The 25,483-nt window shown below is 39.9% G+C and overlaps 2 protein-coding genes across 4 annotated transcripts in view; both read right to left on the bottom strand.

Moving 5' to 3' along the window:
• Positions 1 to 25,483, bottom strand: part of LOC133664542 (gastrula zinc finger protein XlCGF57.1-like) — a 234,817-nt gene that overhangs the window by 56,215 nt on the left and 153,119 nt on the right. The window lies entirely within an intron of this gene.
• The window catches only part of LOC133664537 (zinc finger protein ZFP2-like), a 30,918-nt gene that overhangs the window by 2,482 nt on the left and 2,953 nt on the right, over positions 1 to 25,483 (bottom strand). Inside the window, exon 1 of one of the 2 annotated variants that reach the window (XM_062069243.1) lies at positions 18,714 to 18,921. The exons of the other annotated variant lie outside the window; for it this stretch is intronic. Within the exon in view, the coding sequence (XP_061925227.1) occupies positions 18,714 to 18,900 (187 nt within the window). The 5' untranslated portion in view covers positions 18,901 to 18,921. Of the gene's footprint in view, positions 1 to 18,713; positions 18,922 to 25,483 lie in introns of those variants that run through there. 2 annotated transcript variants of the gene reach the window in all.

Genomic DNA, 25,483 nt, shown 5'->3' with positions numbered 1-25,483 from the left:
GTGTCTTCATCTTCATCCTCATTGTTGGAACTCTGACAAAAGGGAGAGGGTGCTATGTTAGGCTTGGGACCACCCATGAAGGATGGAATAATGTCTTGTTCTACCATGAGTGTTTGTGTGGGGTCAGCTGGGGTCGGCCTTTTCCCTGTTCGACAGTTCAGAGTTTAAAAAAACAAATTAGGAAAAGAGGTGTCTTGTTTATTTATAATAAAGTCATTGTAGTGTGTGTTTGCAAAGATGGCTGCTGTTGAAAGAGATAAACAATGTAAGGTTTGTAGCACAGGTAGGGGTTAGCCATATAACAGCACCAATGCATGTGTGTTCCAACCTTCAATCTTCACAGGATTATTTTCCGTTTTTTTCATGCTCCCCATGGTTGGATGATGCTGAGACAACTGATCATACAATGACTTCTCAACATTCCTTCATTTTCTACCTAACCCTAACACTGTTGTAGTAGAATTTCTGACCTTTGACCTAGATTGCATGTCTAATAAGAATGTACGCTCATTTAATTTCTCTTCTATTCTGTGCCAGTGGGACAAAAGTGAATATTAAGTCGTGCCAACCTGTCTACAGAATGTGTTGACTGTCTAAAGGATTCAAGTTGTTATGGAACAGATAGGGATAACCAAAAGACATTGGCGCATTAGATAACAAACAATGACGCACAAGAGACATATAAAAAATGGCAGAAGACCGGAACTCGACAGTGATTTTGGCTTGTGTGTGTCTTGTTTACTCCGGAGTAACATGTGGTCTGTCTGCACGGCCAACTTAATTCAACCTGCACTTCTGATAACGGGTAAATACATTTGTTGTACTAAACTACTTTTGTTGCCTGTTTAAGCTTCGGACAATCCACTACACAAATTGGCGTCACGAACAGGATGGTTTAGAAGCTACAGGTCGACAGCCGCTCCCGCTCTCTCTGTCAGGCAGACAGTGTGTTGCATGCGCGCATCTAATACAAGGTAAGCAGTTTGCTTTAAAGTGTAAACATTTTCTGCCTGGAGAGAGCCGGATCGATAAGACTAATTGCTGAATCTATTTTTGATAAAAGATAGGTTTAGTCAGGTTCTCCAAAAACAACCTGGAATGGGGTAAATTATGGTTGGATTGAGTTGTTTTACATGTGATCATTTGTCTGTGTGTTTGTTGAAAACTTGTGATTTCTTGTTTTTAACATAAGGGGATTGTTATTAGAATTTTGGTGGTTTGGAGTGTAGAAGCATAGACGATGTGAGACGAAAAATTTCTTTTAACCTCTTCATCCTCTGTCGTTGTTGGCAGAGGATGCTTTTTTCTGCAAGTACATTAGGTTAGCCGGAGTTGGACACAGCAAAATTTAAGGCAAGGTTGGCTAACTGGTGTGACATTTGGCCCACACAAATTTATGACGTCTATGAAGGTCCTACGTATCTGTCTATGTGGAAACTGCAGCCGGGTAAAAACCCTGATATAAGGTGATCGTTCAGTGACTCCGGTAAAGGAGATCAACTGAGCCAAGTTGTCACGAATTTGGAAATTTGCTGCAGTATAGATGGATAGAGTTAAGGGCTCCATATGGTAGAGCCTTGGTGAAACTATATGGACTGACCAGACACGATGTACTGTAGGATTGGTGGGTGATTCCTGGTGATTCTACAGCGCCTTAGGCCGGTTATCCGTGTTGGTCAGGAAGGAAAAGCAGGGTTTGCTCCGCTAAACGGGTTAATCGCCGTTATATGAGTAAGAATGACCTGCGTCTGTTTGTTAATGAGACGGCCGATTCCACAAAAGCACGCGTGCATTAGTTGTTTATATTGGTCCGGACCAGGGGGGCGTGGTTTGTGGGATAAAAATGTGTGTTTTTTTAAATGTATATATATATATATATATCTGCGTATTGTAATAACATTTGTGTAGCACCTGGTTTCTTATCTGTTTTAAAGGCCTACTGAAATGAATTTTTTTTATTTAAACGGGGATAGCAGATCTATTCTATGTGTCATACTTGATCATTTTGCGATATTGCCATATTTTTGCTGAAAGGATTTAGTATAGAACAACGACGATAAAGATTGCAACTTTTGGTATCTGATAAAAAAAAGGCTTGCACCTACCGGAAGTAGCGTGACGTAGTCAGTTGAACATATATGCAAAGTTCCCTATTGTTTACAATGATGGCCGCATGAAGTGAGAGAGATTCGGACCGAGAAAGCGACAATTTCCCCATTAATTTGAGCGAGGATGAAAGATTTGTGGATGAGTAAAGTGCAAGTGAAGGACTAGTGGGGAGTTGAAGCTATTCAGATAGGGAAGATGCTGTGAGAGCCGGGGGTGACCTGATATTCAGCTGGGAATGACTACAACAGTAAATAAACACAAGACATATATATACTCTATAAGCCACAACACAACCAGGCTTATATTTAATATGCCACAAATTAATCCTGCATAAAAACACCTGCGTGTTTGTTATGCTAGCTCCTAGCTCCTCTGCTAGCTCCTAGCTCCATAGAACACGCCAATACAATTCAAACACCTGATCAACACACACAATCACTCAGCCCAAAAGACCGTTTACCTAACCCAAGGTTCATAAAGCTTATATATTTTTAAAAAGTTACGTACGTGACGCGCACATACGGTCAAGTTATCGAATGTTTAGCAGCCAAGGCTGCATACTCACGGTACCTGATATTCAGCTGGGAATGACTACAACAGTAAATAAACACAAGACATATATTTACTCTATTAGCCACAACACAACCAGGCTTATATTTAATATGCCACAAATTAATCCTGCATAATAACACCTGCGTGTTTGTTATGCTAGCTCCTAGCTCCATAGAACACGCCAATACAATTCAAACACCTGATCAACACACACAATCACTCAGCCCAAAAGACCGTTCACCTAACCCAAGGTTCATAAAGCTTATATATTTTTAAAAAGTTACGTACGTGACGCGCACGTACGGTACGGTACGTGTTATGCTAGCTCCTAGCTCCTCTGCTAGCTCCTAGCTCCATAGAACACGCCAATACAATTCAAACACATGATCAACACACACAATCACTCAGCCCAAAAGACCGTTCACCTAACCCAAGGTTCATAAAGCTTATATATTTTAAAAAAGTTACGTACATACGCAAAAAAAAGCCAAAGCTGCATACTCACAGTAGCACGTCTGCGTCTTTGTCATCCAAATCAAAGTAATCCTGGTAAGAGTCTGTGTTGTCCCAGTTCTCTACAGGCGTCTGTGTATCCAAATCAAAAGTCCTCCTGGTTAGAGTCTCTGTTATCCGAGTTCTTCCATCTTGACTGCATCTTTCGGGAATGTAAACAAAGAAGCGCCGGCTGTGTACTGTTGTGGCTGACTACGTTCGAAAAATACGTCCATTTCGCACCGACAACTTTCTTCTTTGCTTGCTCGGCTTCCTTCTCCATAATGCAATGAACATGATTGAAACAGATTCACGAACACAGATGTCCAGAATACTGTGGAATTATGAAATGAAAACAGAGCTTTTTCGCATCGGCTTCAATGTGGAAGGCATACCCGTGTTCGCCGGGCCACGTCACACGCATACGTCATCCTCAGAGGCGTTTCGAACCGGAAGTTTAGCGGCAAATTTAAAATGTCACTTTATAAGTTAACCCGGCCGTATTGGCATGTGTTATAATGTTAAGATTTCATCATTGATATATAAACTATCAGACTGCGTGGTCGGTAGTAGTGGGTTTCAGTAGGCCTTTAATTCCCCTCTGAAAAAATCAACCTCTCCCCTCACGCTTTTTTCGCACCCACGCTGATCTGCAAGAGCTGGGAAATTGTCCAAAATATGTGTGCTTGTGACGAAATAGACAAAGTTATGTACAGAAAACATATGAGTGAATGATCTATCCATTTATTATCTTATTCCGCTCTCTGAGGTTGGATCGCGGGGGCAGCAGCCTAAGCAGGGAAGCTCCCCCTCTTTGGCGCTGCGAGCGAATTCCAGTCATTTGAATTTGTTTTTAACTATACTGGTGATTGTGACTGTGCGATATTACAGTTGTTTTACACACTGAGATTTTGAGTACGGGAAAAAAGGCTCTTGCTGGTAAATTCTCTGTGTGAGTGACTGTGTGACGCATATAAAGAAAAAAAAAAAAGGAGTCTCAGCTGGGAGACATTTTGAGATAAGAGTGTGTCAGAAGTGGCGAGGCTGTGTGAGTGTCAGCTGTACGAGGCATTGGGCCGAAGAGGTGTGACACTGTTAGCATAGCATTGAGCTAGGTTAGCATTAAGCTAGGTTAGCATTGAGTTAGCATAGCATTGGATTAGTTTAGCATTGAGCTAGGTTTAAAGAATAAATAAATAAATAAATAAATAAATAAATAAAAAACTATATATTAATATATATAGTGGACAGCTGTACTCAATCTGAAGAGAAGGCTGACAGGTTGGTTTTGATAATAGGAAAAATAAAATATACTGTATATGAATAAATAAACATTTAAATATCAATACATACATTTGGACTGGGACATTGAAGCATTGTTAAATTCATTAGTCATTAATTATGTGTGTAATATATTGTATTGAACAGCCTTGTTGCTTATCTGATCCATCCAGTTCCTGGGTGGAAGTTGAGACAAACACACACACACACGCACATCATAGAGTACGACACACTGTAACTTTGAATTAATAGTTATACAACAAATACATTAATAATATTGAATTTAAATTTGATACAGATAAATTGATTATACATTGACATTTTAATTTTTTTTAGGAATAAACACACAATAAAATAAAAGTTAAATTTATATTCTAATACATCTAAGGGCATCTGTGCAAACTGTGAAACATAGAGTCTGAAGAAGTACAGAAAAGAGGCGCCAACACTCAGCGCCATTGTCAAAACAAAACGTAGAGAAGCGTTAAACAAATTCTAATCAGAAGGCAGACAGACCAAAATATGAGAACTTAAGTAAACAGACAGCAAGTAAACCAGAAATAATAATGTAAATAAATAACAAAGAAAGCAAACTTCTATGTGACATTGGTGCATGTAGAATAACATGTAGAGAATAAAACTAAATGGAAATAACTGTCTGCAAGATGAGCATGACGTCATGAATTGTGCTCGGGTTAGTAATAGATAGATAGATAGACAGATAACACGTTATTGATTCCTTCAGGAGAGTTCCCTCAGGAAGAAGAAGTAAAAAGTAAACAGTAACTAATAAGGGTATAAATGGAAACAAAATAGAAAAATATTACAAGGAGAATAAAAATAAAACAGTAAAATAAGAGAAACTAGGCATTAACGACCATGATATAAAAAAGTATTGCACTGTTATTGTTTTGCATTCCCTGTCATCCTAGCCCCCCCGAAGAGGAGTTTTTCAGTCTAATGATGTATGAGACAAAGGATTTTTTATAGGCTAAACCAGTAGTTCTCAAAGGAGGATATGGTGTTTCCGCCCGGACAAAAAAAGGGGGGTACTTGAAGGTATGCCAAGGGGTACCTGAGATTTTAAATATTTTAAAATAGCGACAATTCAAAATCCTTTATAAATATAATTTTAGAAGAATAATTCTTCAACAAAATAAATATTTAGAATTAAGTTCACGAGCCCAGATGGATCTCTATTGCAATATCCAAAGAAGGTTGATGATTGATTATATGTATAGAAATCTTTATTATAATTTAATCACTTGTTTAATTTTTAAAACGTTTTAGTTATTCTTATTTTTTTGTCCAAATAAGTCAAGTAAGACCACAACAAATGAGCAATATGGTGCACTGTTATACAATTTAATAAATCAGAAAATGATGACATTATGCTGTATTTTATTTCTTTATTTTACTGGGAAAAAAGGTTGAAAACCACTGCCCTAAATCATATCTAAAGCTAAAATTATTTTATAAGACTGATTATTTTGGATTATTGTGTTTGTATTGTGAGAGAAGGAGAGAAAGTGAGAGAGAGAGGAAGAGAGAGCAGGTGAAAAAACAGATTGAGGGTGAAGAGGATGGTTTGAGAAAATATGGGAAAAGGATGTTTATACCCTTACGTTACGTGAATGGTTTCTAGGAGAACAGAAAATAGAAACATTGTGTGAAGTGTAAGGAAGAGACGGATACAGGATGTTGTTTGTAAAGGAAAACGAAAGTGAAGAAAAGATGAGAAAGTGACAAATGAAGGTATTCGTAAATGGTATGCTGTTGATTGTGGTTAGCTGCAAGTTTGTTTATTTGTTTGTTTGTTTGATTGAAATGGGAAGAAATCAATAGGAATAATTACATGCAAAATGGAATAAAACTATGAGTGCGATAGATAATGAATGAATAAATGAAATAAGTTTATTTTGGTCATATAATCAACCATCAACCAATTTGTGTGAGCAGTTTAACAGTAAATTAGACATATTAACAATCATACACATTTACACACAGAACAAAAAAGAAAAAGAATGACCGAAAAAAAGAATAGGCGGAAGCCAAAGCTTATATTGGCCTATGATATACAATTACTGAACATTAAATTACCTGGAACATCAACGTTAAAAGATGAAAGTAATTGTTACTATATTTTATAATGTTAAAAAAAAAAAAACTTTAACTTTCAAGGGTCTCCAAAACCATAACAAAAAACTACACGTGTTCAGCTCATCACTGAGGATGGTACATCATTTAACTCCTAAAACTGAAATACAATTGTGTTTTTATTGTATTTTACTTGACCTATTTCAAAAATCAATATCCCCCGTAAATGATAGTTTTCTCCTCATAATGTAAATAAGCTAAGAATACAAACTGGAAGGCTGTTGTTCTTTACTCGGAAACATAATTGCCATTGTTTTAAAATTAAATTATCTGAACATTTAACACATTATGACTTTAAAAAAAAAATGGATTGATATGATCATAATAATAATTCTTTGTGTATTATTGAAATGAGCCTTTTAATTTTAAGTATTGGGTCTATATTTCTTCTATAAACATTTCCCCAAACTTCAAAACAATATTACATATGGAAAAATAAATGAATGATATAACATGTGCAGACATTTCTTATTCAGCATGTGTTTAACTTTATACCGAATAGCAATGGATTTGGATATTTTTCTTTAATATGTTCAATATGCGGCTTCCAACATATTAATGATCAATTACTATTCTCAAGAATGTAGTTCATATACTCTGTCAATTTCCACTTGATTCAACTTTAATTTTTGTTTCACAATTTGACTTTGCACCCTGGACAGGTCGCCACCTCATCACAGGGCCAACACAGATAGATAGACAGACAACATTCACACACTAGGGCAAATTTAGTCTTATTAATTTCTACATATTGAGATCTATTACTTAAAATAACTACTTAACCACTGTTGTGAAACACCTTTCTAATTTATGGGAGTATTGGGATAGGATTGAGGAAGATGTCTGCTGTGGTGGTGGTTAGTTTGGAAATTAATTTAATAAAAGTAACTTTAAAGTGCAGTCTGACATTTTAGTTTGGAGTAATTTATAGTTTTATTTAGACATTGCAGTACACCATACTTCTGGATGTTGAGCTAGAAGGGGATAATGGCATGACAGAATAAAGTTAGAGTTAAAGTTGGGGTGCCGGTGATTGTCACACACACACTGGGTGTGGTGGAATTTGTCCTCTGCATTTGGCCCATCCCCGTGATCGCCCCTGGGAGGTGGGGGGAGCAGTGGGCAGCAGCGGTGCCGCGCCCGGGAATCATTTTTGGTGATTTGGCTCCAAAATTTTTTATAGTCTTTGGTATGACTCGGCCGGGGTTTTGAACTTGCGACCTGCCGATTTTAGGGCGGACGCTCTAACCACTAGGCCACTGAGATGAAGGAGGCAAACCAAATCTCAACAGCTTTCAGTTAGCTATAGATTTTGAGAGTATAATGCGAATAACTATAACTTTACAACTGTTTGCTGTGAATAGTGTTGAATAATAATTACAAATAACAGCCTACATTAATAATTAGAATAAGAGCCGATATGTAAAGTGTTAAAAAGAGGAGAAGTGTGATTAGGGCTGGCGCTTAGAGCATGGCCTTGTGTGTTTGTTGTGAGTAGGTTGGATAACCAGTCGGAGACAGGCAAGGAAAGGCGGGGCAGCTTTGTTTGTGTGGCGTTTTTCCAGGAAAGGGCAGACTCAAAGTGCTTCACAGACAACAAAGTGAAATGAAAGAAAATAAAAGCAAAATTAAAATGCAGACAATAAAAATAAAAACAGTGCGGACGTTAAAAGTTAAAAGATTAAAAGATTTAGCTGAAAGATAAGGAGAAACGTGAATAAAAACATTCTTTTGTTTTGGAGAATATCACGCACAGCGGGAGGTCAGAGTGCAAGCATGACAGCTTGCTCGCGCCTACTGATAGACAAATGATAGTTTAAATTAACTTATAGATAACCTTTAAGTGAATTAAAAGGGTACTTAAATACACATGAAGTAGTACGTATAATCTTTGAATTAAGGTTATTGATTAGCATTTAATGGGATATTTAAGACTGTAATTTTAAAACGTGATATGCAAAATTGAACTAACCGAGAGGATATGAAAACGATGGGTGTACATGTTTTGAGTTCCAAATTCTGGAGGAAAAAACCTGAACAAAACCTAAAACCATACAGACGGACTTGGGTGGTAGCCACGGTTGTCAAGCAAGGGTGGAAAGGATATGCAGCACGGGGACTGCCAACTTCTCTGAACAAGACAAGCTCCAAAGTTGTAGCCAGAACATGCTCACAAAAAATACAGGTGTGCCAGCAGGACGAACAGCAGGATACAAACAGACCCCTGCTGGACATAAGTGTCAACGGACAGTGTTCAACACAATCTTTGAAGCATTCCTTTGTGGTCAACCTGCACACACCTTGTAATGACCTGCTTACGAACTGTGCCCTGACAATTCAATACCGCACAGAAGGAACTTCCTGATGTTGCCTGACAGCACGACATCAGCTGACAACTACTGGGGACGCCTCCCAGGAACGAGTGGAAGACGGGGACTGCTCCAACTGTCCTAGCGCTGGCTGACGGAGGTGCGTCCGTGTGTCCTGCCACCCAAACCGCCAAAGTGTATGATCACCAATTAGACGACTCATAATAGGAGCCTGTTGACTCTTATATATGGTGGGACTCAAGGTATGGCCGCTCATGTGAACTATCCTTACAACAATTAGAATGGTATAAGATGGACAACTAATGACCCACATTGTTCCCTCTGTCCTGCCTACTAAACCAAAAATTTAGGTCAAATGATAAAACAGGGCGTAGCTGCCGCTGATTGAACCGATACGCAAATACCACATTTTCAATTATTTTGGTTGTCTGTTAAAAACATAGCTATTGGTTGCAATTTGGACATTCCTGCTGTAGGCTACAAAGAGCTAGCAGCTACACAACAGCTGAGCTAAAACAAAATTTAAGCATATCAAATAATTGTAGTTGCTTATTACATACACAAAGTCGCAGAGAGACAGAAGTCTGTAGAAAGTATTCAGTAACAAACGTGTCCGCATTATTAAACTTTCTACCACAGGAAATATACTGAACAAATACAGCAGTTACTGTCAGACTCTAATCCGGATTACCGTGTCTATCAGAGACATGGTTAAAACCCACAACAACGTTTGTTCTAATTAATGTCCCGGGGGACAAGATTACAGAAAAGACAGATCGAGTGACAAAGGGGGGAGGAATTATGATTTATGAAAGGGAAAACATTAAAAGTAGATCAATTGGAGTATGTTGAAATTAAAATCACATTTTCCTCAGAAATGTATTTCAAGGTAATTGTAGTATACCGACCGACCACAGCTAAAGACATTTTTCTTGATTCATTTTCAGACATCCTCAAACAGCATAGTATGAAAGAAGTAACGTCATGGGGGACGTTAATCTGGACTGGTTAAATAAAACACGTAGAAAGAAACTTAAGGATATTATAAAAGGCTTCTACATGATACAAATGATAAGCAGCCCTACTAGAATTACAATTGGATGACAAAAATCAAAGAGAACATCTGTAAATACACGAATACAAAACCAGAAAGAAGAGTGCTAAAATAAAAATACCATTTGTGTAGTGGATTGTCCGAAGCTTAAACATGCAACAAAAGTAGTTTAGTACAACAAATGTATTTACCCATTATCAGAAGTGCAGGTTGAATTAAGTTGGCCGTGCAGACAGACCACATGTTACTCCGGAGTAAACAAGACACGCACAAGCCAAAATCACTGTCGAGTTCCGGTCTTCTGCCATTTTTTATATGTCTCTTGTGCGTCATTGTTTGTTATCTAATGCGCCAATGTCTTTTGGTTATCCCTATCTGTTCCATAACAACTTGAATCCTTTAGACAGTCAACACATTCTGTAGACAGGTTGGCACGATTTAAAGGCCTACTGAAACCCACTACTACCGACCACGCAGTCTGATAGTTTATATATCAATGATGAAATCTTAACATTATAACACATGCCAATACGGCCGGGTTAACGTATAAAGTGACATTTTAAATTTGCCGCTAAACTTCCGGTTCGAAACGCCTCTGAGGATGACGTATGCGTGTGACGTAGCCCGGCGAACACGGGTATGCCTTCCACATTGAAGCCGATACGAAAAAGCTCTGTTTTCATTTCATAATTCCACAGTATTCTGGACATCTGTGTTCGTGAATCTGTTTCAATTATGTTCATTGCATTATGGAGAAGGAAGCCGAGCAAGCAAAGAAGAAAGTTGTCGGTGCGAAATGGACGTATTTTTCGAACGTAGTCAGCCACAACAGTACACAGCCGGCGCTTCTTTGTTTACATTCCCGAAAGATGCAGTCAAGATGGAAGAACTCGGATAACAGAGACTCTAACCAGGAGGACTTTTGATTTGGATACACAGACGCCTGTAGAGAACTGGGACAACACAGACTCTTACCAGGATTACTTTGATTTGGATGACAAAGACGCAGACGTGCTACTGTGAGTATGCAGCTTTGGCTTTTTTTTGCGTATGTACGTAACTTTTTTAAAATATATAAGCTTTATGAACCTTGGGTTAGGTGAACGGTCTTTTGGGCTGAGTGATTGTGTGTGTTGATCATGTGTTTGAATTGTATTGGCGTGTTCTATGGAGCTAGGAGCTAGCAGAGGAGCTAGGAGCTAGCATAACACGTACCGTACCGTACGTGCGCGTCACATACGTAACTTTTTAAAAATATATAAGCTTTATGAACCTTGGGTTAGGTGAACGGTCTTTTGGGCTGAGTGATTGTGTGTGTTGATCAGGTGTTTGAATTGTATTGGCGTGTTCTATGGAGCTAGGAGCTAGCAGAGGAGCTAGGAGCTAGCATAACAAACACGCAGGTGTTATTATGCAGGATTAATTTGTGGCATATTAAATATAAGCCTGGTTGTGTTGTGGCTAATAGAGTATATATATGTCTTGTGTTTATTTACTGTTGTAGTCATTCCCAGCTGAATATCAGGTACCGTGAGTATGCAGCCTTGGCTGCTAAACATTCGATAACTTGACCGTATGTGCGCGTCACGTACGTAACTTTTTAAAAATATATAAGCTTTATGAACCTTGGGTTAGGTAAACGGTCTTTTGGGCTGAGTGATTGTGTGTGTTGATCAGGTGTTTGAATTGTATTGGCGTGTTCTATGGAGCTAGGAGCTAGCAGAGGAGCTAGGAGCTAGCATAACAAACACGCAGGTGTTTTTATGCAGGATTAATTTGTGGCATGTTAAATATAAGCCTGGTTGTGTTGTGGCTAATAGAGTATATATATGTCTTGTGTTTATTTACTGTTGTAGTCATTCCCAGCTGAATATCAGGTCACCCCCGGCTCTCACAGCATCTTCCCTATCTGAATAGCTTCAACTCCCCACTAGTCCTTCACTTGCACTTTACTCATCCACAAATCTTTCATCCTCGCTCAAATTAATGGGGAAATTGTCGCTTTCTCGGTCCGAATCTCTCTCACTTCATGCGGCCATCATTGTAAACAATAGGGAACTTTGCGTATATGTTCAACTGACTACGTCACGCTACTTCCGGTAGGTGCAAGCCTTTTTTTTATCAGATACCAAAAGTTGCAATCTTTATCGTCGTTGTTCTATACTAAATCCTTTCAGCAAAAATATGGCAATATCGCGAAATGATCAAGTATGACACATAGAATAGATCTGCTATTCCCGTTTAAATAAAAAAAATTCATTTCAGTAGGCCTTTAATATTCACTTTTGTCCCACTGGCACAGAATAGAAGAGAAATTAAATGAGCGTACATTCTTATTAGACATGCAATTTAGGTCAAAGGTCAGAAATTCTACTACACTGTCTACTATTTTCAGGAAAATGTTGTAACACTCTGTTTTATTATGCTACATTTAATCTTACTTTATATCATAGTCAAACTACGGAAGTTAGAAATGAGTCTCTTTGTTTCTGAAATATATCGTGATTTTAAATACCACCAAAAGATTACATATTTTTTACCAACATTAAAAATTATTATGCAACATTAGTTTTAACAATACTACAAAGAATATTAAAGGCCTACTGAAATGAATTTTTTAAATTTAAACGGGCATAGCAGATCTATTCTATGTGTCATACTTGATCATTTCGCGATATTGCCATATTTTTGCTGAAAGGATTTAGTATAAAACAACGACGATAAAGATCGCAACTTTTGGTATCTGATAAAAAAAAGGCTTTCCCTTACCGGAAGTAGCGTGACGTAGTCAATTGAACATATCTGCAAAGTTCCCTATTGTTTACAATGATGGCCGCCAGAAGTGAGAGAGATTCGGACGAGAAAGCAACGATTTCCCCATTAATTTGAGCGAGGATGAAAGATTTGTGGATGAGGAAAATGCAAGTGAAGGACTAGTGGGGAGTGGAAGCGATTCAGATAGGGAAGATGCTGTGAGAGCCGGGGGTGACCTGATAATCAGCTGGGAATGACTACAACAGTAAATAAACACAAGACATATATATACTCTATTAGCCACAACACAACCAGGCTTATATTTAATATGCCACAAATTAATCCCGCATAACAAACACCTAGGTGTTTGTTATGCTAGCTCCTAGCTACTAGCTAGAACTAGTTATAGCTCGAGCTAGTTATAGCTCGAGCGGGTTAAATGGACGGGATCCCGTATATATAACCCGCCAATACAATTCAAACACCTGCACAACACACACACTCACTCAGCCCAAAGGACCGTTCACCTAACCCAAGGTTCATAAAGCTTATATATTTAACCAAAGTTACGTACATGACACGCACGTACAGGCAAGCGATCAAATGTTTGGAAGCGCGCGGGTGGGACCTGATATTCAGCTGGGAATGACTACAACAGTAAATAAACACAAGACATATACAGGTATATACTCTATTAGCCACAACACAACCAGGCTTATATTTAATATGCCACAAATTAATCCCGCATAACAAACACCTAGGTGTTTGTTATGCTACCTCCTAGCTACTAGCTCGAGCTAGTTATAGCAAGCGATCAAATGTTTGGAAGCGCAGCTACGTACTCATGGTATCGCGTCTGTGTATCCAAATCAAAGTCCTCCTGATTAGAGTCTCTGTTGTCCGAGTTCTTCGATCTTGACTGCATCTTTCGGGAATGTAAACAAACACCGGCTGTGTTGTGTTGCTGACTTCCCTCGCAAAATATCCGCTTCGCACAGACAACTTTCTTCTTTGCTTGCTCAGCTTCTTTCTCCATAATGCAATGAACAAATTGCAACAGATTCACCAACACAGATGTCCAGAATACTGTGGAATAATGAGATGAAAACAGAGCTATTTCGTATTGGCTTCAATGGGGAAGCCATACCTCTGTTAAACTGGCTACGTCACGCGCATACGTCATCATACCGAGACGTTTTCAAGCGGAAGTGTGGCGGGAAATTTTAAATTGCCCTTTATAAGTTAACCCGGTTGTATTGGCATAGCATTTCATCATTGATATATAAACTATCAGACTGCGTGGTCGGTAGTAGTGGCTTTCAGTAGGCCTTTAAAGTCATGTTGTTGATTTTATGGTTTAGTTTAGGTTTTAAGCCACATCCTGCAGTTAAAAAAGATGAACAATTTAGTTTCATATGAATGATAAATGATTGAAGCTGTTTATGTCAACGTTTTTCAGATGTTCCCATACTACTTTTTAATCTTTAAATGTCTACTTTTTTGTCATTGTAAGATTTTCAGACAAATATATTTAGTTTATTTTTCATATTACAAGATTTCTGATCCATGCCTTGTCTAAATACTGTTAATGTTTAATCCACATATTATTTAATTGCCTGTCACTATATTGTAGGAATATTGGTAGTTTTCTTCTTTTTGTAATGTAATGTCCACATGTTTAATATACTGTACATATTGTGGATTTAAGTTACATTATAAGTGTAGCTTTTATTGTCATTATAAAACAATGCAACAAAATTGGATGAATAGTTGCAAGTCAACTTTAGCGTCCTGATTTTACAATGTTTCGTGTAGTGTGACTTTTTTGGTGCTTTTAGACTGCCATCCATTCCAATGCTTTTATCATGACTTTTTTGTAAATGTAACCTTGTTTGTGTGTATGTGTTCTTCACCAGCAGATAATAGTTTATTGTGTGTTAGTATTATAGAACGGCTCTTTTTCAAAACTAACAGACGGTGGAAATACAAGGTGACAAGGTAAATAATAGTCTTCACAACTATAATAATGCCAACTATATTTTTATGTGTATCTCATTTTTCCTAGTTTAATCAGTTATTACAATTGTACACCGTGCACATTTGTGCATTAGTACACATGATGGATAAGCAGGGTAATCCTACTGCATTTTTACATCTATTCATTAAAGTTATGTTAAACATGACCAAAACCTTTTCACCAATTACTTTTTCAATCGCTTTTTCTGTTTCTTTTTTATTCGATACTCAGTTTGTCAGTGTTTAATGCTAGGTTCACACCAACGGCGCTTTAAAGCGGCATGCAAAGCGGCGTTACAGCGTAACAAAGCCTGATTAAAGCGTGAGGGTCCTAATGGATCGTGGGAAAGCTTGTAGTGAACCATGCAGCAAGTTCGCCAAAATTTTTTAAACGGTTTAAAAAAATTCTGCGCTCTGTCAAGAATGGAAAAAAACGCCGAGAGCGTATCAAAGCATGACAAAGCTCAGCAAAACTTGACTAAAAGCGTAGGAAAGCTTAACAGATCATGGTTCAAAGCGCGGACCCCTACAAATAGGAAGTGACTGTGATATTGACTAGCGACATTGAAACTTTTATGTAAAACCAACGCAGGATTACAAATCCGTTCTCTTTTGCATCATTGCCTTTTTTATACGATGATCATTGTTTCTGTACTTCTGAGTTTGCTGTTTGATGTTGCAGTTTGACATTACTGTCTATAATTTTTCTGTATGAAAATTTTAATAATAAAGAGAATATGTTACGTTTTATAAAAGAAATGCCTTTTATTATTTTCAACTAGCATAAAAAAATGAAAGATAGATATTTATTAAGATGAGAAAAATAAAAGAAATGAAGATATAAAACATAATATAACGGAAAAAAAAGAGAAATTGAAAAAATAAATGAATATAAAAAATAAAAGAAATGCCATTTAATGTTGTCAACTAGCATACAAAATGAAAGATAGATATTTATTAAGATGAGAAAAATAAAAGAAATGAAGATATAAAACATAATATAACGGAAAAAAAAGAGAAATTGAAAAAATAAATGAATACAAATAATTTAAAAAATGCCATTTAATGTTGTCAACTAGCATAAAAAATGAAAGATAGATATTTATTAAGATGAGAAAAATAAAACAAATGAAGATATAAAACATAATATAACGGGAAAAAAAGAGAAATTGAAAAAATAAATGAATAAAAAAAATGCCATTTAATGTTGTCAACTAGCATAAAAAATTAAAGATAGATATTTATTAAGATGAGAAAAATAAAACAAATGAAGATATAAAACATAATATAACGAAAAAAAAAGACAAATTGAAAAAATAAATAAATATAAAAATGTGTGGAAAACAGTATACTGAGTTTTTCACATTTTTTTCTTATTTTTGTTGTAACAATGCACAACAGAGCTTGATAATCGTGTCAGAGCCTGATTTAAAGCGTCAGGATCGCATCAAAACTTAATAAAGTTCAATAAAGCGTAATACAACGTATGATAGCGTGATTTAAAGCGTATCAAAACGGGATCAAAGTGGCATCAAATCGTGAGGAACGGTAACAAAGCGGCAACTAATTCGTATCAGAGCGTATCAGAGCATATCAAAGCATAACATTACTTCGTAGATCGGGATATTCGTGGAAAAATTGACAAAAATGACGGTGCTTTGCTCGCCGCTTTATAGCGTGGCAAGCGCCGTTGGTGGGAACCAGGCATTAGCAAGTTTGTTTTTCAAAACCTATTCTAAATGTTCAACATTTTAGGATTTATTTATTTTTTTGGTAGCAATATTTTACATGTTTAAGAGCAGAATGTTTCCCACAGCCCTAATGCACTTGCATATCTATACATTAAGGCTAAATTAAGGTCAATAATTGAACTATTTGTGGTTACATACCTTACTGATTAATATTTGGTTGAATTTCACATACATATATACACATATAGTCAGTCATTGCTTTCAACACTTTCTTTTTCTATTTCTTAAAAAAGCTAACATACAAACAACTACCAGATTTTTCGGATTATAAATTGCAGTTTTTTTCAATCGTTTGGCCGGGGGTGCGATTTATACTCTGGAGCGATTTATGTGTGAAATTATTAACACATTACCGTAAAATATCAAATAATATTACTTATCTCATTCACGTAAGAGACTAGGCGTATATCAGCAATAGTCACACACACACGTCAACCAATAGAAATTTGGCGGGGGCGGGTCATGGCAGAAGTGCATTGTGAAAAAAAAGATGCTACCTGCTACTACTTCCTTTATTTATTTTAAATTGCCTTTCAAATGTCTATTGTTGGTGTTGGATTTGATCAAATACATTTCCCCCCAAAATGCGACTAATACTCTAGTGCGACTTATATATGTTTTTTTCCTTCTTTATTATGCATTTTCGGCCAGTGCGACTTATACAACGGAGCGATTTATAACCCGAAAAATACGGTAGCTGTTAATCGGATGAAACAATGTCTAAAACTAATAATGCTAACGTTTTACAATGCATTTACGTTTGAGTATTTACTTTTGTTTAGCTGCATCATTTCTAAGTGATTTATACTACTTCTTGTAGGAACTTTGATGAATCTCTCCATATACCGTGTAATCAGTCTAAATAAACAGATAAACATAAATAGATTGCAATGCAATTGTACTACTGCTACAGTATTATAAAACAGTCACCGCAAGACATCATTAAACTCTAATAGCAACATATTCATGTGCACATGAAAGTCTATTTTAAAGGTAATCAACACTGTAAGTGTTTTCACACTGAGGTCATGATCATGATACCCAAATAAAAAAATTATGTTAGTATAATTCTAATGGTTTATCAAACTAGCCATATGTTTAGCTGTGTTTAAATACTTTAAGTGTATTTGTATGTCACATTTTCCTTTGTTAAATATGTTTATTACAGACTTGTACACCATGCACATTTGTGCATTTGTACACATCACGGATATATTATAACATTTTACTTGTACTTTTAACGACTGCAAACCATGGATGTGCATGTACATACCGTATGCGCTTTATGTACTTTGTCATTCATTCACTCACTATTTTCAGTATATTCATGGATTTAATGTTTTCCTAAAACAACAATATTACAAACTTGATTTGGACGTACATACACTTGGGCAGTTTAAGATGTTTCTTATTTCAGACTGCATGCAAATGTATTTTACAATTTTTAAGTTTGTATTATTATTATTTGGTATCAATATGCTATATGCCTAAGAGCTGAGTGTTTCCCACATTTCATTTAGGGCTGCAACAACTAATCGATTAAATCGATTAAAATCGATTATAAAAATAGTTGCCGATTAATTTAGTCATCGATTCGTTGGATCTATGCTATGGGCATGCGCAGAGGCTTTAAAAAAAAAAAGAAGTCCATGTCAGAAAAGCAACACATTTAGCTGAACTGCACCAATTTTGTCAAGAGGAGTGGTCAAAAATTCAAGCAGAAGTTTGTGGATGGCTACCAAAAGCGCCTTATTGCAGTGAAACTTGCCAAGGGACATGTAAGCAAATATTAACATTGCTGTATGTATACTTTTGACCCAGCACATTTGCTCACATGTTCAGTAGACCCATAATAAATTCATAAAACAACCAAACTTTATGAATGTTTTTTGTGACCAACAAGTATGTGCTCCAATCACTACATCACAAAAAAATAAGAGTTGTAGAAATGATTGGAAACTCAAGACAGCCATGACATGATGTTCTTTACAAGTGTATGTAAACTTTTGACCACGACTGTGTGTGTGTGTTCATTCTAATAAACAACTAATAGTAACAAGTTAATCATTTATTTTAGTTTTTACTTCAAGCAAGTTGCAAACAAGACACTTTAATGTTTGTGGCCACTGTGATTATATTATATATTCCAAATGTCACATTCTTGTTATTAATCAAATATAAAGTTAGTTAACATGTGAGAGTAAGAAGTCAACAAACCTGTTCTGTGTAACACAACTTGATGTTTCTTGAAAACAGCGTCCTTTAGTCGATTGTTCTCCGCTTTTGTTCTAGAAAGTTCCGCCTCGTATTCTGCTATCGTTCTTTCTAACACTACAAATATTTCTTCAGCGGCAGCAGTTAGTCGCTGATCCACCAACGCTCTCAACATTTGTAATGTAGACATTTTTATCTCAACGACAATACATCAGCGAAGCTCTTTAGCTATTGAGCTAACGTGAAAGCATCTGGCTCCAATGCAGATAGAAACAAAATAAATAAATCCCTGACTGGAAGGATAGACAGAAAATCAACAATACTATTAAACCATGGACATGTAAATACACGGTGTGGAGTCTCACTTAAAGGCCTACTGAAACCCACTACTACCGACCACGCAGTCTGATAGTTTATATATCAATGATGAAATCTTAACATTATAACACATGCCAATACGGCCGGGTTAACTTATAAAGTGACATTTTAAATTTGCCGCTAAACTTCCGGTTCGAAACGCCTCTGAGGATGACGTATGCGTGTGACGTAGCCACGGGTATGCCTTCCACATTGAAGCCGATACGAAAAAGCTCTGTTTTCATTTCATAATTCCACAGTATTCTGGACATCTGTGTTCGTGAATCTGTTTCAATCATGTTCATTGCATTATGGAGAAGGAAGCCGAGCAAGCAAAGAAGAAAGTTGTCGGTGCGAAATGGACGTATTTTTCGAACGTAGTCAGCCACAACAGTACACAGCCGGCGCTTCTTTGTTTACATTCCCGAAAGATGCAGTCAAGATGGAAGAACTCGGATAACAGAGACTCTAACCAGGAGGACTTTTGATTTGGATACACAGACGCCTGTAGAGAACTGGGACAACACAGACTCTTACCAGGATTACTTTGATTTGGATGACAAAGACGCAGACGTGCTACTGTGAGTATGCAGCTTTGGCTTTTTTTTTGCGTATGTACGTAACTTTTTTAAAATATATAAGCTTTATGAACCTTGGGTTAGGTGAACGGTCTTTTGGGCTGAGTGATTGTGTGTGTTGATCATGTGTTTGAATTGTATTGGCGTGTTCTATGGAGCTAGGAGCTAGCAGAGGAGCTAGGAGCTAGCATAACACGTACCGCACCGTACGTGCGCGTCACGTACGTAACTTTTTAAAAATATATAAGCTTTATGAACCTTGGGTTAGGTGAACGGTCTTTTGGGCTGAGTGATTGTGTGTGTTGATCAGGTGTTTGAATTGTATTGGCGTGTTCTATGGAGCTGGGAGCTAGCAGAGGAGCTAGGAGCTAGCATAACAAACACGCAGGTGTTATTATGCAGGATTAATTTGTGGCATATTAAATATAAGCCTGGTTGTGTTGTGGCTAATAGAGTATATATATGTCTTGTGTTTATTTACTGTTGTAGTCATTCCCAGCTGAATATCAGGTACCGTGAGTATGCAGCCTTGGCTGCTAAACATTCGATAACTTGACCGTATGTGCGCGTCACGTACGTAACTTTTTAAAAATATATAAGCTTTATGAACCTTGGGTTAGGTAAACGGTCTTTTGGGCTGAGTGATTGTGTGTGTTGATCAGGTGTTTGAATTGTATTGGCGTGTTCTATGGAGCTAGGAGCTAGCAGAGGAGCTAGGAGCTAGCATAACAAACACGCAGGTGTTTTTATGCAGGATTAATTTGTGGCATATTAAATATAAGCCTGGTTGTGTTGTGGCTAATAGAGTATATATATGTCTTGTGTTTATTTACTGTTGTAGTCATTCCCAGCTGAATATCAGGTCACCCCCGGCTCTCACAGCATCTTCCCTATCTGAATAGCTTCAACTCCCCACTAGTCCTTCACTTGCACTTTACTCATCCACAAATCTTTCATCCTCGCTCAAATTAATGGGGAAATTGTCGCTTTCTCGGTCCGAATCTCTCTCACTTCATGCGGCCATCATTGTAAACAATAGGGAACTTTGCGTATATGTTCAACTGACTACGTCACGCTACTTCCGGTAGGTGCAAGCCTTTTTTTTATCAGATACCAAAAGTTGCAATCTTTATCGTCGTTGTTCTATACTAAATCCTTTCAGCAAAAATATGGCAATATCGCGAAATGATCAAGTATGACACATAGAATAGATCTGCTATCCCCGTTTAAATAAAAAAAATTCATTTCATTAGGCCTTTAAGCACCGCCTGACAGGTAGGCACCTCACAGGGGAGGAGCCAGGGAATGGAGGCAGAGTGGAACACGGAAGACAACGCCCCAGCCTTGGCCGCATCATCGAGGGGCGGTACATTCCCCTGTACCTACTCAATCAGCCTGAAGTGTCACCAGCTGTGCGGCCAGGTGGGGCCCAGCGACAAACCCTTCTTAACTCTGCCTCATTCAAGTCTGGCTCTCCTCTGTGTCAAGGCAGGTGCATCAGGCGGTAAGTGAGACATCCACCATTTCACCACTAAGGACATTATTAGTGAAATGTTTGACTTATGTTGTGTTTCTATTGTTTGATAGGCAATGACCTTTGACCTTTTAAAGAAGAGTGCTGTGTGAAGGACTGAGAGCCCCAGATGGGAGATATTTATGTTTACTACTGGACACTTTAAGTTTGCTACTTCCACACCCCGCCCTTCCTAAAAAGACTTGTGCAATAAATGCCCTTTTCGGCTTGCTGCAAAACCCACTCTGTGTCTTGGTGAGAATCAGGTACCACATATGGTGGAGAATGCAGGTATTCTGATTCACGCCAAGCTCTCATCATGGCACACGCAGAAGCACTGAGTGCTTTGTTAAAAAGCCAAGCTGAACTTCAAAATGCAGTACAAGAGTTAGTAAAAAAAAATTGCTAAAGATGTGGCTATTACACGGGCACCCGCTGAGGTCCTAACTAAATTATCGGGTGAGGATGATGTGGAAGCCTATTTAGAATTGTTCCTCACTGGAGAAGCCCAACGTGTGTGTAGCGACCTGGCATTGGTGGATGCTCAAGACTTCAAAAAACTAAAGAAAGCCATTCTTGCCAGCCAAGGGTGCAGTCTGCCTGCCAGGGCCCAACGTTATCACAACTGGACCTTCCAGCCCACCCAGCCGCCGAGACCGCAGGTAGCCGCACTGCTCCGCATAACACACCGCTGGCTAACAAGCGAAGGCAACCCCCCCTCCATAGACCGTCTGGTGATTGACCGCTGTATCCGAGCCTTGCCGCCTGATGCACGAAAATATGCCGCACAAGTAAGCCCTCCAACTGTGGAACAGTTGGTGGCCTTATTGGAGAACCACCAAGTGAGCATGGAAATGATGAGAGCCACTCGGATGGAAACGGCTAGAGCCACCGGGGAAGAGAGGCTAGGCCGCGACCGCCGAAGAGCGCCACCGCCAGCGTCGTCCTTACCCCGACCGTGGGGCGCGGCCCCTGAGAGGCCCAGTCTACCCCCACAGAGGAAGTGTTAAGTGTGTGGACACCCGGACCACATGTCTTGGGCGTGCCCGGAACGCGACTGTGATGTCTCCATGGCCACGACCCCCAGCTCAGATGCAGGCAAACCATGCCTCCACACGGGAAGTGGACGACGACAACATGCCAGCCTTCCAGTAAAGATCGGAGGGACTGATGCCCATGCATTGCTGGACAGTGGGAGCGCTGTAACCTTGGTACACGCTGACTTGGCCGGACCCCTCAGCAAAGACACCGTTCCAGTGACGTGCGTACATGGAGATGTCCGCCAGTATCCGGTGAGCCACATACACATTCAGACACCCCGAGGTGAGGCACTGGTACCAGCTGGAGTGGTACCAAACCTGCCTGTTCCACTACTTATTGGGTCCCACTGTGTACTCTTTGACCGTTACTGGACCCCGAGCTACATCCCAGGTGCCATTCCACGGCAGCGTCGTCGCCACAACAATGGACAAAAAGGTACGAGACTGCTTGCGGCCTGCCCTGCGTTTAGGCCCTCGTCAGAGGCCCCACTGAGTGACAGCTCTGCTGAAGAGGAGCGACGGGAGAGCAGGAAGGAGGAGAAGGCAGAAGAGGAAGGGGACCCCTTTGTGGAGTTCCCCATGCCAGAAGAGAGCAGCAATCCTAAAACGGGCGAGTTTGCCACTGCCCAGTGGAATGACCAGAACCTCAGCTGGGCCCGACAGCAAGTCGTGGAAATTGACGGACAGAAATGTGAAGGGGTGAGTGCACTTAATTCACTGTATTTTATGATAAAAAATGGCCTTTTGTATAGAGGGGTGCTAACTAAGGGCGGGGACATAATTGAGCAACTGCTGGTGCCTAAGTCTCATATCTCCCGAGTGCTTTATCTTGCCCACACTCATCAGCTGGGAGCTCACCTAGGGGTACAAAAGACATATGACCGCATAATAACCCGCTTCTATTGGCCCGGTGTGAAACGTGCCATAGAAGACTTTTGCAAGGGCTGTCCCGAATGCCAAAAGAATGCACCGAGACCCACCTATCGAAACCCCTTGGTCCCGCTCCCCATCATCAGCACCCCGTTCTCACGTCTGGCAATGGACATCGTTGGACCACTCCCAAAGTCAGCCAGAGGACATCGCTACATACTGGTAATACTAGACTATGCCACCCGATATCCTGAGGCTGTACCATTACGCACAGCCTCAGCCAAAGCGATAGCACACGAACTGTTTATGATGTTTAGCCGAGTGGGAATTGCCGATGAGATTTTAACGGACCAGGGCACATGTTTTATGTCACAAGTGTTAACCATGCTGTACAAATGGCTGAAAGTGAAACGCATACGAACCTCTATATATCATCCTCAGACAGATGGCCTGGTGGAACGCTTCAACTGTACGTTGAAGAAGATGCTAAAAAAAGTAGCCGACGAAGACGGAAAAGACTGGGATCACCTCATTCCATATGTCCTCTTTGCCATCAGAGAGGTGCCTCAGGCGTCCACTGGCTTCTCCCCCTTTGAGCTAGTCTATGGCCGACGCCCCCGAGGTGTGCTGGACATTGCGAAAGAGACCTGGGAGAACCAACCCTCGCCACACCGCAGTGTGATTGACCATGTCGCCCAACTACAAGCCCGGGCTCGCAAAATCTGGCCCATGGTAAGAGAACATATGGAAAAAGCCCAAAGAGAACAGACAAGAACATATAACAGAGGTGCCACACTCCGAGAGTTCCAAGTCGGGGAAAAAGTGCTGGTATTAGTTCCATCCAGCGAGTGCAAGTTCTTGGCCAGATGGCAGGGACCTTACGAGGTAATTGAGCGAATGGGCCCCGTCAACTACAAGGTAAACCAGCCAGGCCGGCGGAAAGGTCACCAAATTTACCATGTAAATATTCTGAAAAAATGGCATGCGGCAGAGCCGTTGCCAGCTACTGCGTTTTTAACTGCACACTCTCTCCAGACCACTCCCCCGGTACCTATAGGAGAGGACCTCTCCCCGTCCCAAAAGCAGGAGGTGAAGGAACTTCTGGGACGGAACCAGGACCGCCTCTCGGAACTGCCAGGAAGGACCCAGGCGATCAAACATGACATTGAGACCAAACCCGGAAAGGCGATAAGACAAAGACCCTACCGAATCCCAGAAGCCAGGCGGGCGGCTATAAAAGAAGAAGTAAAGAAAATGTTAGAACTGGGAGTAATAGAGGAATCCCATAGTCCATGGTCCAGCCCGATTGTTATTGTGCCAAAACCAGACGGGTCCCTGAGATTTTGTAATGACTTTCGCAAGTTGAATGAGATTTCACTGTATGATGCTTATCCCATGCCCAGAGTAGATGAGCTGATAGAGCGGCTCGGCCCTGCTCGTTTCGTCAGCACCCTGGACCTGACAAAGGGCTACTGGCAGGTGCCATTGACGGAAAGGGCGAAACCTAAAACGGCTTTCTCCACACCAGAGGGGCTATTCCAATATACCGTCTTGCCGTTCGGGGTCCACAGGGCTCCAGCAACATTCCAGAGGATGATGGACCGAATTCTACGACCCCACCAAGAATACGCAGCCGCCTACCTGGACAATATTGTGATTCACAGCACCAGCTGGTCTCTCCATCTCCAGCATCTGGACGCGGTCCTAGGAGCCCTTAGACGTGCCGGACTGACGGTCAACGCTAAGACGTGCCGAGTGGGTCTGACAGAGACGGATTATCTTGGCTACACAATAGGAAGAGGCTGCGTGAAACCCCAGGCCCGCAAAGTGGAGCGCATCAGGGAATGGTCCCGCCCCTTGACAAAAAAGCAAGTGAAATCATTTATTGGCCTGGTGTCATATTATCAAAAGTTTATTAAAAATTTCTCTACGATCGCAACACCGCTGTATGAACTAACACGGAACAAACTGCCCCATCATGTCACCTGGACGGCTGAGGCCGAGACGGCCTTCCAGATGTTGAAGAAAGCCCTGTGTGAAGAACCGGTGTTGAAAGCCCCCAACTTCAGTCAGCCATTCATCCTCCACACTGACGCCTCAGGCACCGGCATTGGAGCCGTGCTCGCCCAGCTCGCGGAAGGAGAGGAGCACCCAGTGACATTTATTAGTAGGAAGCTCCAGAGCCATGAGCGAAATTATGCCACAGTAGAAAAGGAGTGCCTGGCAGTCAAGTGGGCCATACACCACCTTCGCTACTACCTATGGGGTAGGACCTTCACCTTGGTGACAGACCACGCCCCCTTGAAGTGGATGTCCACAAATAAGGATCGAAACGATCGCGTCACACGCTGGTTCCTAGAACTACAGAATTACCACTTCACCGTGGAATATCGGCCTGGGAAGGCCATCCCACAT

This window comes from Entelurus aequoreus, linkage group LG14 (genome assembly GCF_033978785.1).
Source record: "Entelurus aequoreus isolate RoL-2023_Sb linkage group LG14, RoL_Eaeq_v1.1, whole genome shotgun sequence".
NCBI lineage: Eukaryota > Metazoa > Chordata > Actinopteri > Syngnathiformes > Syngnathidae > Entelurus > Entelurus aequoreus.
The sequence above is the reverse complement of the archived record's forward strand: the minus strand, read 5'-3'. Positions and strand labels throughout refer to the sequence as shown.